A 14,950-nucleotide genomic window follows, 5' to 3' on the forward strand; every position below is an offset into this window, starting at 1 on the left:
GAACATAAATGCAAAGTCAAAGTCCATTAATGGGTTGGTCAAAGTTGATGAAATTAAATATGTCTCTAAGTACTAAAAAGATACATATAAGACCAAACCCAAAGTCCAAGATCTAAGATCAAAATGACCTTGAAATGATCAAGATTGACCAAGACTGAATTAATAGTTAAAGAATGGAGCAACTAATGGATTGTTTGGTCCTTTAATGCCCATGCAAAAACATTAGGGCAAGGTGCAAATGGATTGGGGTAAGATCCAAAGGACATAAATGCAAAGTCGAAGTCCATTAATGGGTTGGTCGAAGTTGTTGGGATTAAATCCATCCTAATTATTTAAAAGAGAGATATAAAACTAAACCCAAGATCCAAGATCCAAGATTCAAATCTAAATCAAAGGTTTGCACAAGTTCAAAATCTAATGCCCTTGAGGGTCTTACCCATTAAGGCACCAGTCCTCTATATAAGGACAAAGAAAGTTCTTGCAACTTCCCATATGAGACTAAATTTATAGGAAAGACTAGAAACCCACGGGAAATAAAAAAAATATATGAAAAACTTTGGTAGTTTTGAGCTAAATCCAACAAGAATTGTAAGCATTTCAATTTATGCCTGCACACACACGCGTGTGTGTGTGAAGAGAGAGAGAGAGAGAGAGAGAGAGAGAGAGAGCATCAAAACTGAAATATACAAAATTAAACATGTAAAATGGGTTTCCAACACCTTGTTTTGTAAATCTAATCCTGTAGTCGATTTACTAGGAATCAACACTTCGATCAAGGTTGTTGCTTTTCAATTACCAAGATTTTGGGTCATTGTTTTTTCAAACCTTATAAGAATCTACCCATGTGTAGGAATCAGACAGTCCAAGAGCCCATTATTATGAAATGAAGCATGCAGATCACATCTATATGGTTGGAATAAAAAAAAAAAAACTCAAAAAAACGCATTTTGCCTGTTTCATTTTTATAACTTTTTATATGTAAGGGATTCTCTCAAGGTGCAATGCAGCGGTTTGATGATTCACTTGCATACTTTGATTACCTGAACTATTTCAAAGATTAGGAAACTTTAACTATATAGTTGACTTGACCATGTAGGGTCATTCTTATATTGACCAAACTAGTATATGTGCTTGTGAGTGTAGGCTGATACTAACCAATGCTTAGAGAAACCAAAGTGCTTGATCATTCAATTTAGACCGGTGAACTCCAACTGGAGATGACTATCATCACATCAAATCATCTCACTTCTCATCCCTTATTTTCGGATACTTGGCAGATGGAACTGAGTCTTGCTATATAAAGTTGAACTATGTAAAACAAGCAGCGATTGGGAGCTGACATAAACGATTCACTCAATGAGAAACAGTTCATATTTACCTACAAAATAATTGCCTTTTAGATGAGCTTAGGCTAGTTAGGCTATGCACTTGGAAAAGCAGTACATTATGCTGGCACCTATGCCTTTGCAACTGGATTTTTATGGTCTTCTACCAAACTAGAAGATTGTCAAGATTCTCCCTCCATCAATTATTTGAAAGGGACAACCCTAGATAACGAGGGCTTAAAAACTAAGGAAAAAGGGAGGGCAAAGGATAAAAAGGTGAAAGATATTATGTTGAGGTTTTAATAATCCATTAGGTCTCATAATTTGGCATGATTGAAGCTGTAGACTTGAATAAGTATCATGAGCATCATGATAATTTCAAATTACCAATGTATGTGGAGAGCTGGAACACACTTAGGATAGATCTATCGATAGATCTAGATCAAAGAAACAAAAACTAAAAGAAGAGAAAATCAACCACGCAAAGAACAAGGATTTTACATTGTTTGCGTTCATGCATATCCACTATTAAGACGGAGATAGACACACTATAAAAGACGGATTGCCCTCTTTAAATACAAAGAGTGATGGCAACTTATTTTGAATAAAAATTATAAAAACTACCATCCAAAATATTTTCACCAAATTAAGAATTTTATATCAAGGCAGAAATCAAGTGTCACGATCCTTCAACACTTGGTAGTATGGTTTGTAGGGTGGATGTCAGTTCGATGTTATTTGGATTCAGATATGGTAAGGAACCCGCCATCCGTTTCTGAGCCCAAGCCAAAGTTAGCAAGATGTTAAATGGCAAAATTAAATCCATTAAAGTGTTAAATACATTAATTATTAATTAAAAAGAAAGATTTAAAATATGGTAATTACTGTGTACGGATTTAATCCGATTTCAATTTTACAAAGACTAAAAAATGTGTGCACGTGCACAAACCAGGCTATGGGTTTTGAATCTAGGACCCAACTTGTTTTAAGTCCAAGATCCATCCAACCATGCATGTTGCGTGGATTTCAGTCTGCACTCGTTCAAGTCGAGTAAATTTCTTTGTATCCCTATGGAGAAGCAGTTCATTAAAAAAAATGATTAGGATCTGGGTGGAAATGGCCCAAAGTTTGTGCAAACACAGCCTGTTAAGTAAACTGGCTTAGTAATAAGGGCATCAACGGGTTGGGTATGTCACAATCCCGATCGATCCCGACCCTGTACATGATCCGGTAGGGTCAGGGTCGGCCCGTGAGGTCTGATTATTAAATGGGCTGGTTATGGTTTATAAAACTCTATACCAAATGTGAGTCCGACCCGATTTCTGATTAAGATCCCCATTTTCAATGTAAAATACTCTAAATGTATTAATTTACCATGTATGGACTGGGTCTGGTTTCTGTAATGCTTATCAGATCTGGGTATGGTTTTTCTTATGAAAAAATCAGTTGGATCTGGAGCCGTACCCGATACCATGATCAGATTCATGTCCGAACTCACCCATTTTGCATCGACACCCCTAGTAGTAAGAACTGCAGTTGCATCACTGTGTTTGCAGCCTAAATCAGGTCAGTTTGGCCCTTAAGCCCCGGAACTGAACCCGAGATCAGCCCACTCCTTGTAACAGGTTTAAAACATTAGACCTTGTATATCAGGCCATTCGAAAAAGCCCTGCCCAAAATGGGTTCAACCACCAAGGCTCACTAGGCTTGTGGCTTGCCTGGCCTATTTGTCCTGCACAGAATTCATCCATTAATGGGCCCCATATGGATAGGGTCCTGCTTGTTCAAGATGAGGGAAGGGTTTAAGAAAAGGTACTAGATCGACATGACGGTATAAAGGCATTGAACTTACGACGTGGGCAAATTAAGAACCACGATTCCAACATAAAGCTGAAGAATATAATGAAAAAGGGTACGATTTTGTGTTGATAATCAACTTTTGAAATTTTCGAGGATTAGATATTACTTTGTGTTAATAATGAAGCTCATGGTTGGTGCCCTTGAAAGGTTCAGCTAGCTATTAAACCAATTAACTGATGTTATTATATATTTTTCATAGTGGACAAATATGTCCATTGCCTGTATCTTTTGTCCATTTGTAACTGCTGATGCTGTTGGGGCTGGTTGGCATGCCATACTTAGCCTCATAAAATTGTGTTTTTTTTTTTACTCTGAGAAACCGCCGGGCGTCTCGACACCAGGGAGTCGCCAAGCTTCGACTTACGCAGGGGGGTGACACCCATGGGATTTGAACCTAGACTGCCCGTCAAACGGTCTAAGCCCCCATCCCACTATGCCAAACCCATTGGATCTATAAACTTGGCTATTTACCCACACCAAATCACAACATAATGAAGTGACCCTCTGCAAAGAGGTTTTATAGAAAACCGCCAAAAAAAACCTGTCATATGGATACGGCTGTGGATACCAGGATATGGATATATTTACAAAGTTTTATGACTAGTATATAAGGGGATACAAGGGAGCCAAAATGGAGTATCCATGTGACAGCAAAAAACAGATCAGAATTTATGGCAGGAAATGTGATGCAACAAGAACGTTCAACAAAGTTGGTTCTTCCTCCTGAATGGATGAGGTGAATACCTGATGTACAAATGAATCTAATATAAGCCAACTGAGTTGCATTATCATATTTATAAACTAGAACTAATCTCTCATATATGAAGTACAAACTGCTTCTAAATCTTCTTTTTTTACCTTAGTTGAAGCTGAATTCCTTAACAAAGTGGATAGAAACAGTTTTAAATTCTAATCATATACCTTTTTTCTTACGGAAAAGATGATGCTTAGTAGTTAATATGGATAGTTCAGCAAAGAAGACAGTCCCTTCAGCCCAAATTCATGAGATGATTTCATTAATCAGTAAAAATCAATGTTTCAATTACATACTACATTTACAATACTCACGAAAATACAACCCATACCACACCACAAAACCAAGTCCTAGAAGCATGAATCCCTCTATCTATTGCTGCTGTATACATATCTGAAGTCATTCATGTCATTTCTTCTGATAAAAATCGAAGAACAAACAATGGTCTAGGAGCTTTGGTGGGATATTCAGCTCTTTCCTTATTCAGGAATATCTTTTGCTCCCAACCAAATGAAATTTACACTCAAACTGAAGATCCAGATGCTTAAACCGCAAGAAAAAAAATACTCCCCCCTAATGCAACAAGGGTCACTGAGTCTAGCCTTTTGATATCTGGAATAAGTGCTCAATTAAAGTTAGCAGGCACTAAATCAGCCAAAGCATCAATTGTCAACTTTCAGGTTATCTGCAGAGGACCATATAAATTTTCAAATCAGGATTAAAATCATCAGATCAGCATTCAAATTAATATATATGCCTTAAAGTTGACAAGCTCAGACATTTACCGTTCTTCTCTGGAATACCAAGATGTGCCTGAGAGACGAAGCCCATCTGGACAACACCCTGAAGCTCATCGTTCCAGGTATTAGGCACCTGTCATATAATTCTTTCATAAAAATAAACATAAACATAGCAGTATGCAAGATGCACAACTTAAGAATAGGACATTATAGAACATTTAGGACTACCTGATCCATTTGGAATAACTGGGGGTTCATACTTCTTCTCAATGTGTTCCCAAAGTTCTTTATACCCAACATTGCTTCAGTTCCTGATTCTATTGATTCCAAAGGATATCCATTGAAAGGATGGCAAGATGAATTTATGTTAGATGTGAAACCAACACCAGCAGAACTACGGCCTTCTGAAGAAAAGATCTGCAATTGATGATAAAAGGTGAGATATCTGAAGTTATGGGCCAAAATAAATACTATTTCTGGCATGGAACTACTTACATCCTTCAAGAGAATTCCTTCAATATCAAAGTCAGGAATCACAGTAGCTAGCTTCATAGACAGAAACTGGAAAAACAGAACAGAAATAAGATGGCTTACTGTGGTAGATGCATGAATGTTGGTCATAATATTGATTAGTGAAACAAGGAAGCAAGACACTTTAGGCTTGAGAAAAGACCGTCAAGAAGTAATGCATTAGAAATACTGGAATTGAAGAAACATACCTCAACCTGCCGTTGGAGTGATTGCACATAGTTAATTATCTCATCAAGCATCACAGCTTTGCCTGTGACCTACATTGTTTAAAGAAATAACTATCAAGATATATCTGGGGAGAGAAATGGATCATCAAGGCGTCTCCAAACACATTTACAGTTGATAAACATGAGCATTGATAACAGATCAGTCTGATACCTTGTTGCAACCTGGAACTAGATCTTGAAGAAACCTCATTCGCTCGCTTATCTTTTCCCTTCTTACCTACATTTTAAGCACAATAGACTACTTATTTGGATGACCAACGTGGTTTGTTTGAATGCAAATGGACGATTTCAAGAGCCTTACTCTTTCAGCAAGGCTGTGGCTGTTGGTTGCCTGCCCACGTCTAGCTCTTACATGAATGTACTCTTCCTTTGGAGCATCAACATTTTGGCTCTGATCCTTACTTTGTCCGACATTTAACTTACTAAGATTATCACAGGCATTTTGTTTCTTCATTTTGGTGGAATCATTCGACAAATATGATGCATCTTTTGATTGGTCGGACTCAATTTTCTATCATGGGCAACAAAAGAAAATCATTTACTTACTCCCAATCACAAAAATTAACAGAATTCATATGTGTAATACAAAAAGAACCAAACCAAAAACAAATCAGGGAGAAATTAATAACAGATTAGCCAGGAGAGGAAAAAGAGCAGTCACCTGTGCATTATCGAATTTTTGGTTGGGGTCGAAAGCGAGGCCATCGGGCGTCCTCTTTCTCTTTTTCCTGTCCGAGGGCGAACCAGCAAACTTGTTCTCTGCATTCTGTTCTTCCTCCTGATCAGCAGTACCATGGTCGATACCCTCACATTCTCCGCTAGAAGCCTGAATTCTGTTCATTGTGTTTACCGGAGACGGGTCAATGCTAACACAATGGTTAGGATTGCCCAATTGGTAATCAGCGGGAGCGATCGTAGACATTCTGGTACTCTCCAGAAGACTGAAATTGCTAATGTTTTCAGGATATTTCCCATTCAGAAGGCATGAAAAACTAGGGGCAGATCCTACCACAGGAACATTAGAATGATAATGAACCATATTAATGTTGGCGTGGTTTACAAATGCAGCAGCATTCACTGGATAAAGAGTGTCCTGATGATGAGAAGGCTCCTTTCCCCTAAAACCAGCATTTCCACCCATTGGCACCAAAGGATCCCAACAACTTGAAAATGATTCAAGCATTTCAAAAGCAGAGCAGGATGCAGACTTCAGACAAGATGCCGTTGAGCACCCGGCGATCCCGACGCTTGCTTCAGAATGTGACCCTAAAAACCCACTGACATTTGGAAAATTTGAACCAGGAGGAGGAGGAGGGATCCCGCTGTTCTGCTCAAAACCAAAATCGCCATTACTGCTAGAACCCATGGTCTAGAACACACCACCACCCACCAATAATATATGGTGCAAACTGCAAGCACACTAGAATTCCACCAACTATGAGCCTGAAAAAGGTGATGTGGACAAACCGCAGTCCTTACTTAACCAACTAGCAATGAGCTCACCAGAACTGGTACCAAATAAGAAAAAGGCTGTCACCAAGCCAAGGGTATGAACTTAAAGCAAAGTGGTGGTTTGACTAGAAAAGAACAGCTGGTAATTTCTTGCAAGGCTCAACAAGGAACAAACAACCGATGCAGCTTTATGTCTTGCAGAATCAGAATACCAAGATGTGTCAAAGGTAAAGTATCCTTGTATGACAGCATCCAATACAGGGAAAAGGAAAGTGAAATCCATGCACCAACCACCTTATTTTTACTTTAACTAGAGATAAATAACTATAATCTAATGACCCACATTAAATTAAGAAAAGAAAAAGGAAAAAGCAAGGGTTAAGAGCATAAAGGGACAAGCAGCAAAGGATGGGGCATTAACTAACAGCTCATTAGATCAAGTTAAAAAGAAAGGCAGATTCCATATTTCACCCACAAGTGTATTCTATCGCTTTCAACAAAACCAACAATAGAAATAGCAGGAAAACTACCAAAATTTTTGGAGGAAAAACACAAGACAACTCAATTTCTATCAAGGTCCACAACAGGATAATGGCCAAAAAGCAAAAGAATCAGAAAACGAGAAGTATATGTTCTCAAGTTTTCTCGTCTAGGAATGGTCAAATTCTGAGGAAAAAAAAAACAGGTCGGCATCACTGTTCAAGTAAGGACATGGCATTTTTCTTGGAATCGTTGCCACAAAGGTTTTGAAGCAAAGGGATTCTGATCACTTCTGTGTGGAAAAAAAAAAAAAACAGAGAAACGCCACAAAGGGAAGAGTAAAAGAAAGTACAGGCCTAAGCCTGAAATTTTCAATATGCCATAATAAGGATTTTCCTTGAATTGGGAAGGTTGCAGAAAGAGAAAGAGCATCAGGTTTTGGTTATAGATTGCAGAGATGAGTTGGGTTGTGCTCAGGTCTACCTGCCAAACAGTAGAAACGTTAGGGATGACAACACCAAGTGCTCTCTGATATAAATTTTCAGAAGCAAACTTGGTGAGCTTTATTCCATATACACACGTGTGCATTGTTTATTCTTTTGGCAAGGAAAAAGAAAAAGAAAATGAAGCGTAATAAAATAATTCCAATGGAAATATCTTCGGCTTGCTTAAACGAAGTCTTACCTTGCGCGGTTGCCGTTTTCCACCAACGTGCAAACCCATTGTTTCTGGATTGATGGCCAGTTAATTTAATGTTAGACAACTCAAATAATAGTAACGATAGGGTGCTCTTGGACCACCTACTCTCACCTAACAGAAGCTTTAGATTTTCAATTTTCTTTTTTTTTTTGTTGTTCATCTGATCTATAAGCATTATTTTAGTATAAAACAAGTTTTGGATCATGTGATGATAGCATACATGTGATTTTTAAGACTTTTAAAAATCAACGGCTCATAAATGACTTAAAAACCCTTATTTTTATGTAAAAAACATTACCTAAATCATGATCTCTATCCAATAAACTATGTTGAGTACATTCATAAGGTTTGATTATGAAGATATGATTTCTAATATGTGGGAGTAGGTGCTCCCAAAACAGACCGTAGCATTACTCCTCAAATAATACTATGGTCCAGTGATTCTAGTGGAATTGGATTAGGTCAACTGCATTTGAGTCTAAGTGGATCCTTACTCTAGAGTAAGGCCACTCTTGGGATTTGACCTAGAGTAAGTCAACATTGGCCAGGTTTAACTTGGCTCGGTGATTTAATCAGATCAAGTGATGACAGACTTGGCTGGGCACTCAGGGTAAAAGTTCTCATAGAGGGCCTTTGAATCCCTCCGATCTAAGATCTATGGACTTGAGATAGTTATCATGAGGATCCCATGCCAAGATCTTAAAGGATTCAAACGCTTGATCTAAGATCAGGGATCTTGGATCCTTGATATAAAGTGTGTGGAAGAGAGATCAGATCCGAGGATCTCTCGCCTATTTGAAAAGCGGGGGTGAGGTGTAGGAAGAGAGACCCGAGGGTGTCAAATCCCTCGAGTGTGATGTTGCCTTGTACCAATTCCGGCACAAATCTTTTTTATGATGAGGAACCCTTGCCGAGAACCAGGTTACTTAATGGGATCATCCCTGCGAAGTAAGGCCCCGAGTGGTGTTACTGACACCTGACACCCAAGCCTTTATGGAGCCCAGCAGTTAAAGGCATCCGCGTAGCTAAAGACGGACCCAGAAACTTTTATTTTGGTGTGTATGTGTCACAAAGATAAACAAAAAAAAAAAATCTTAGGGCGGGGGGAGGTTAGAATTTTTTTTTGGGAGGGGTGGGCTCAATTTTTTTTTTAATTTGGGAGTAACCAGATAAAGGTTCCAATATAAGTTTTAAATTCTTGAAAGGCGGGGGTGGGAGGTGTTGGATCAAATTTCACAATCAACATCATGAACGAAATCAGAACATGTACAAACATGATATTCATGATAGATAATTGATCGAACATAAACAGAGAGCAAACATGTCGACTTTCGCATCATACCAAAATCCAAACAAAGGCAAAACAACAAACAACTGCATATAACACAATAAAAACAACCAAAACATATTAATATTATGTAATAGGCTAAGGCGTATGAAAGTACTCCCTTTAGAGAAGATTTGCCCTCACATATAGTGCAAACAGGGTCTGACATCCTTCTCCCAAGACACAATAGCCTCGACGATCAGGATCGGTGCACTCTAACGGATCGTCCTTCAAAGACAACCTCTCTAAACCGCTGTGCAGAAAACCCTTTTTTGAAAAAACTCAAAAGAGAGAGAGAGAGCAGCAGCAGGGAGAGAGAAAACGCAGAGTCAGATCTTCTTTGAATTCTGTGTGTATCATATATCCATAACCCCAGCCCTAACCACGTTTTTATAACCCACGAAGGGTTACAAAAACGTGGAAGAGACCCGTTACGAAATCCGAGGAGTCAAGACCCATTAACAAACACAGATTGGATATAGCCCTAAAGGGCCAATTACCCGAACCCAAACCTGAACCCCAGCGCGGCACGACCCGACCCAGCACCGCCCGACGAGCAGACGCTCGTGTGTGTGGTAGTCATCCCATCCTCTTGTTCTTAGGAACAAGTGTAAGAGTTTTCATATAGGTTATAAAGCCTATAACATCCTTGAAACTCTTCAATATGAGACTATTTCACATCATCTGTACAAACACATTCCAAAAGGAGTGGTCCCCAATGTTTTTCATTATTTGGATTCCCTCATCTTTCCTTCTTACATCCAATAGAGAGTGGGGGTGCAGTCCTAACGTAGGTTCATCTCTGCGCATAGCTAGTCGGGTCAAACATGAGATGAAGGGATCAGCACCTTCTCCTCAAGCTCGTGCCCACTCAGCAAACCGAGCCGGTTTAAATCAGGCATAAATTTGGAGTTGAAAAGGAATGCTTGTTTTAGTTGCCGAGAAGGGAAGCAGCTTTCCCACAAAAGGCACGAGAGCTGAGTCTTTTGTGTGAAAGTGCTTCCCAAATGGCGAGGGAGTGACCCCATTTTCTTACGAAATATGTTGCTTCATTAGGAAAACCTGTGGGTCCCTGCATAGCCCCCACCTTATGAGTGTTTTGTTTCACTGCAGGTGGGAAATGGTCATTTTCATACGAAAATGGGTCACATTCTCACTTTTTCGGTGAAACAAACGCACCAAAATTAAATGGTCAACAAGATTTTGGCAAGAAAACATTAAGGCGGCATCAGACGGTTGTCAGGATTAATTTTTCACACAACTTTGCGTGTGTATGTATGTGCTTGTGCGCTCATGTGCATGTAGAGTCCAACCTATGAATTTGCATGTATCCTAGGGGCACTTGCACCACCTCAACCTAAGGGAAGCCACTTTCCTTCAGGAGGGATGCTCGGAAGGAAAGTGTTTTCTTATGGAGAAAGATGTGAATCCATTTCCATTGAAAAGATGTTTTTCTGCATTTATTATGTGCGCCCACTATGTTTCGATATTTGTTTCACCCAATGGGTAAGAATCTCTCTCTCTCTCTCAGTGTGTGTGTGCACACACCCATAGGGATGGCAGTGGACCAGGGCGGAGGTGGGGGACAAGGTCTCCACCTCAGTCCCATCTCAAAATTTGGCCCTCCCTCCTCACCTTCATCTTAGCATGGGTTTTGATTTTAACCTTCATTGCCGCCTTCATCCTTGTTTCATGTACTTCATCCCTGGTCCAAATGGGGCCTCGTTTCTCCTCGGTCTACTGCCTTCCTTAAAGGTACTTTAGTTATTTTACTAATGGAGATCGGGAACGGGCAGACGAAAGCGTAAGTCCATCCCCGCCTCCATCCTTGCACGAGTTTTGATTTTAACCTTCATCTCCACCTCCATCCCCATTTTTTGTCTTAAATCTCCGGTCCAAAAGGAGCGAGGCGGGGCTCCGTTTTTTCCCATTTCATTGCCATCCCTACCCATGTGAGTCCATCAGATCCGAAGGGACCTTGGATAGTTTTTTGTCCAAAGTTCCTTGAATGCCGTCCATTATCAAAATGAACGGCATCCTCAAACCATCTACATGTTTTGGACAAATTTCAGCTCTCCATCTTCCAGCCATTGATGTCATTTATCTAGAAAGTGAATGACAACGAATTTTTTGTGACCCAGCTAGGTTGGGACCACTTTTCTTTTCTTACAGCTTTTGAGTGCCACGCATTTTGATGATGAATGGCATCCAAGGAACCTTGGGCAGAAAATGTCCAAATGTCTCATGGACCTGATCCGCTTTAGTTGCCACCGACCTCAATCCACTTCTCCTTTGGAGCTGGCGTTAGTAGGGTAAAAAATCCTACTAATGATAGAGCCCGTCAAAAAGCATATGATAAGCATGTTGAGAGTAAGATTTAAGCATGTTTTACTAGAGCTAGCAGCTGCACTAGGATAATATATTCTGCTCTTAACACACCATGGAACTTAAACGCATGCTTGTGGCTGTATGTGAGACTAGGGGTGTAACCAGGTCCGGTTTGGGTCAAGTCTTGTCAGATTCTATTTTGAATTGGGTCTAAAAGTAAGACCCAAACCCGACTTAATCTAATTTGGGTTCGGGTACAACTAGAATTTGTGGGTCCATATAGGTTAAACGGGGGATTAGGTATACATTGGGTCGGGTCTTTAGTAGACTCATTTTGATTTGGGTCAGGTTAAGGTCTAGATATGGCTGAAAAAAAGTAGACCCATGTAGGTTAACAGGTTCGGGTATCAATGGTTAGGATCTTGATGTGTTCGGGTCTTGATATGATCTGTATTCTAGACCTAATTACCAGCCAATAAAAAATATGTAAATTAATGGAATCAAATGTTTAAAGAAGATTATTTGCTAACCAAACAGTAGCTTAATAACTATTCTAAATAATGTCAAAATCTGAATATAAAAAGAATACTTTCACGCCAACCAAACATTATAGTTGAAATAACAAAAACAATATTCAAAATGTATCAAATTGAATGAGTCCTCGAGTATTATTATGGGATTTACTTTAATCCAACAATTTTCATGACCTAAGGGCAATAAGAAGTATATGCAAAAATAAAATAAAATACAATGCATATTAATTCTAAGTTTAGCAACATTTTTAAATGTTTAATTGATTATATAATATTTACCAATTAGAAACTTTCAGATGGATTGATTACAAAGCAGATTCAGTTACGATCAGTTCAAGTTCCGGTGTATAATCGGTTTAGGTACAAAGCGAGTTCAGGTACATAATCAGGTCAGGTTCGGGTCAAATCGGTTTTAAAATGTTGAGAACCATTTGGGTTCGGGTACATAATCTGGTCGAGTCCATTTGAGTTTGGGTCTTCATTTACAATACCCAAGATCCGACCCAATTTTACTATGAGTTTATATTTTGGACCCGATCCAAACCCATGAGTCTACCAATATCAGTACAGGTCAGGTATAATCAGTTGGGGACATCGGGTCGGTACCCACTTACACCCTATGTGAAACACTACTCAACTTCTGATATAAAACATCAAAACTGAACCTGCTTATCTGTACAGGATCTTGATGCTTGTGAGAACAAGACATGTTGATATAAACTTGGATGCTTGTGAGACCAAGATATGTTGATTTAATAAACTAGAAAGGTGGTAAGATGATCCATCTAGCACTCAAAAGTCAAGTCTACATCATGTTGTACAAAATGGGAGGTGCTTATTATTAGGAGATTTTGAAAACTTTTTTTATTTTACATGTGGTAGCAGTCAAATTATGAAGCCTTGTTTTTGTTTCTTTTGGCACATTCATGGGTGAAAAGTGATCTTAATTATATATTATGCACAAATATGGCCTTGAAGTGGTTCAAAGCTCTTGCACTTAACACATCTTGTGCTTAGACTGGGAGTTGGAGTGGAGCTGACCCCTTTCAACTACATCTTCATAAGGAGCTTTTTTATTTATTTTTTTGATAGGGAACCCTGGGGTTAGGCAGACCCCTACCTGTTATACAAGGTACCATTGGGTTTGAACTGGCAACGTCCCAACACAAAGTGATGTGCACTAACAGCTCCTACCAAACCCCCCACTCCCACTTGGTTCATAAAGATATAGCTGATGGCAATGGTCTCATCACCCCTTTTTTTTTATTCACATATTCTTTCCGACATTGGCTGCCAAACAAAGCCTAAAGTTCGACAAAAAGTCGATAAATAGAATGACACTTTAGCTGCTCTCATCAGAATCATTTCAGTGTTGGTAGATTGTGCACGCGCGCGCACACACACACACACGGATATTGGCTACACTTATTGTTTCCAAAATCAAGAGTGAAAACTTAATTATTTTATTTTATATTGCAAATCTGGCCTACTAGATCTGAGTACATATTTCGTTTAGTTAAAACCGACCCTTGGATTATTTTTATTTTATTTTATTTGTGGATCAGATTTTTTTAAGCGTTTTAAAATCAATAGCCTACAATTTGCCTTATTTTATTTATTAGAAATCATATTTTTAGGTCAAAAATATAATCCAAGGGATGATTCCTACCTCAAGACATCCATGGGTCATGGTGAACTTTACTTGCTCGATCCAATGAGTTTCCATAATGGATTGGCAACTCACAAGTCTATCCTATAGATATAATACAAGATCCATGCTAAATATGGCAAGGTGCTAAATGAAACATTTTATCAGATTTTCTTTGTTGTTTTGAATTTAAGACCGTATAGATGTAATTTATATGCTTGTGTTTATAGGAATCAGTTCTAGAAGGATTTGATTTCGATGTATGAATAGGTTTTTATAAGGTTTAAAAAATCAATGGCCTACAATTTTTATAAACTTTTGAGGCTCCAAAAACCATTTTTCATCCAAAATATATTATCCACTTTTGAGGCTACCACAATATATATATATATATATATATATATATATATATATATATATATATATATAGAGAGAGAGAGAGAGAGAGAGAGTAGTTCCTACCACTTTTCTAGATAACCGAGTTTTTTAATAGTTTTTTCCATGTTTTCCTTAAATTTGATCATATGGATGTATTCTACGTAGTCAATTTATTAAGGAACGGCACTCGTTTTATGTTTTTTAATAAAAAACATGATTTTTTAAGCCTTGAATATTTATAAAAATCTTACCTATCAATTTTTAAACCTTATAAAATCCTACCTGCATATTGAAATCAAATGATCCACGAACTAATTCCTATAAAATCAAGCACGTAGAACACATTTGTATGGTCAGATTTAAAGGAAATATAGAAAAACCCTTTATTAACCCGGTTAGTTGGTTGTTAGCATCTACCACCTTCTTCTATATATATATATATATATATATATATATATATATATATATATATATATATATATATATATATATATATATATAGTGTGTGTGTGTGTGTGTGTGTGTCAGGCGTATTTTCTTCAATAGGCTAGTGTGGCACGATGATCATTCCTTATCGCTGCAAGCTTACTTGTCGCTCGCTTGCCAATCACAGAAGTTTGTAATCAGAGTGCAAGAGAGCAAAAAAGAATAAAGAGAGAAGAATTGCA

The 14,950-nt window shown here is 38.4% G+C and overlaps 1 protein-coding gene and 1 long non-coding RNA gene across 2 annotated transcripts; both read right to left on the reverse strand.

The window, feature by feature from the left end:
* Positions 1-4,177: 4,177 nt before the first annotated feature.
* LOC149835480 (uncharacterized) lies at positions 4,178-4,812 on the reverse strand. Its single transcript, XR_016432625.1, has 2 exons — positions 4,725-4,812; positions 4,178-4,624 (listed from the first exon to the last, which is right to left on the reverse strand). It is a non-coding gene; the product is annotated as an uncharacterized LOC149835480 (long non-coding RNA).
* Positions 4,813-5,675: 863 nt separating this feature from the next.
* Positions 5,676-6,856, reverse strand: LOC149835481 (uncharacterized). The gene is made up of 2 exons (XM_090009594.1): positions 6,099-6,856; positions 5,676-5,948 (listed from the first exon to the last, which is right to left on the reverse strand). Exons 1-2 carry the CDS (start codon positions 6,801-6,803, stop codon positions 5,676-5,678), a joined length of 978 nt encoding a protein of 325 aa, XP_089865720.1. The 5' UTR covers positions 6,804-6,856.
* Between the last annotated feature and the right edge of the window lie 8,094 nt (positions 6,857-14,950).

Source organism: Nuphar pumila, chromosome 6 (genome assembly GCF_984573655.1).
Source record: "Nuphar pumila chromosome 6, dmNupPumi1.hap1.1, whole genome shotgun sequence".
NCBI classification, from domain to species: Eukaryota; Viridiplantae; Streptophyta; class Magnoliopsida; order Nymphaeales; family Nymphaeaceae; genus Nuphar; species Nuphar pumila.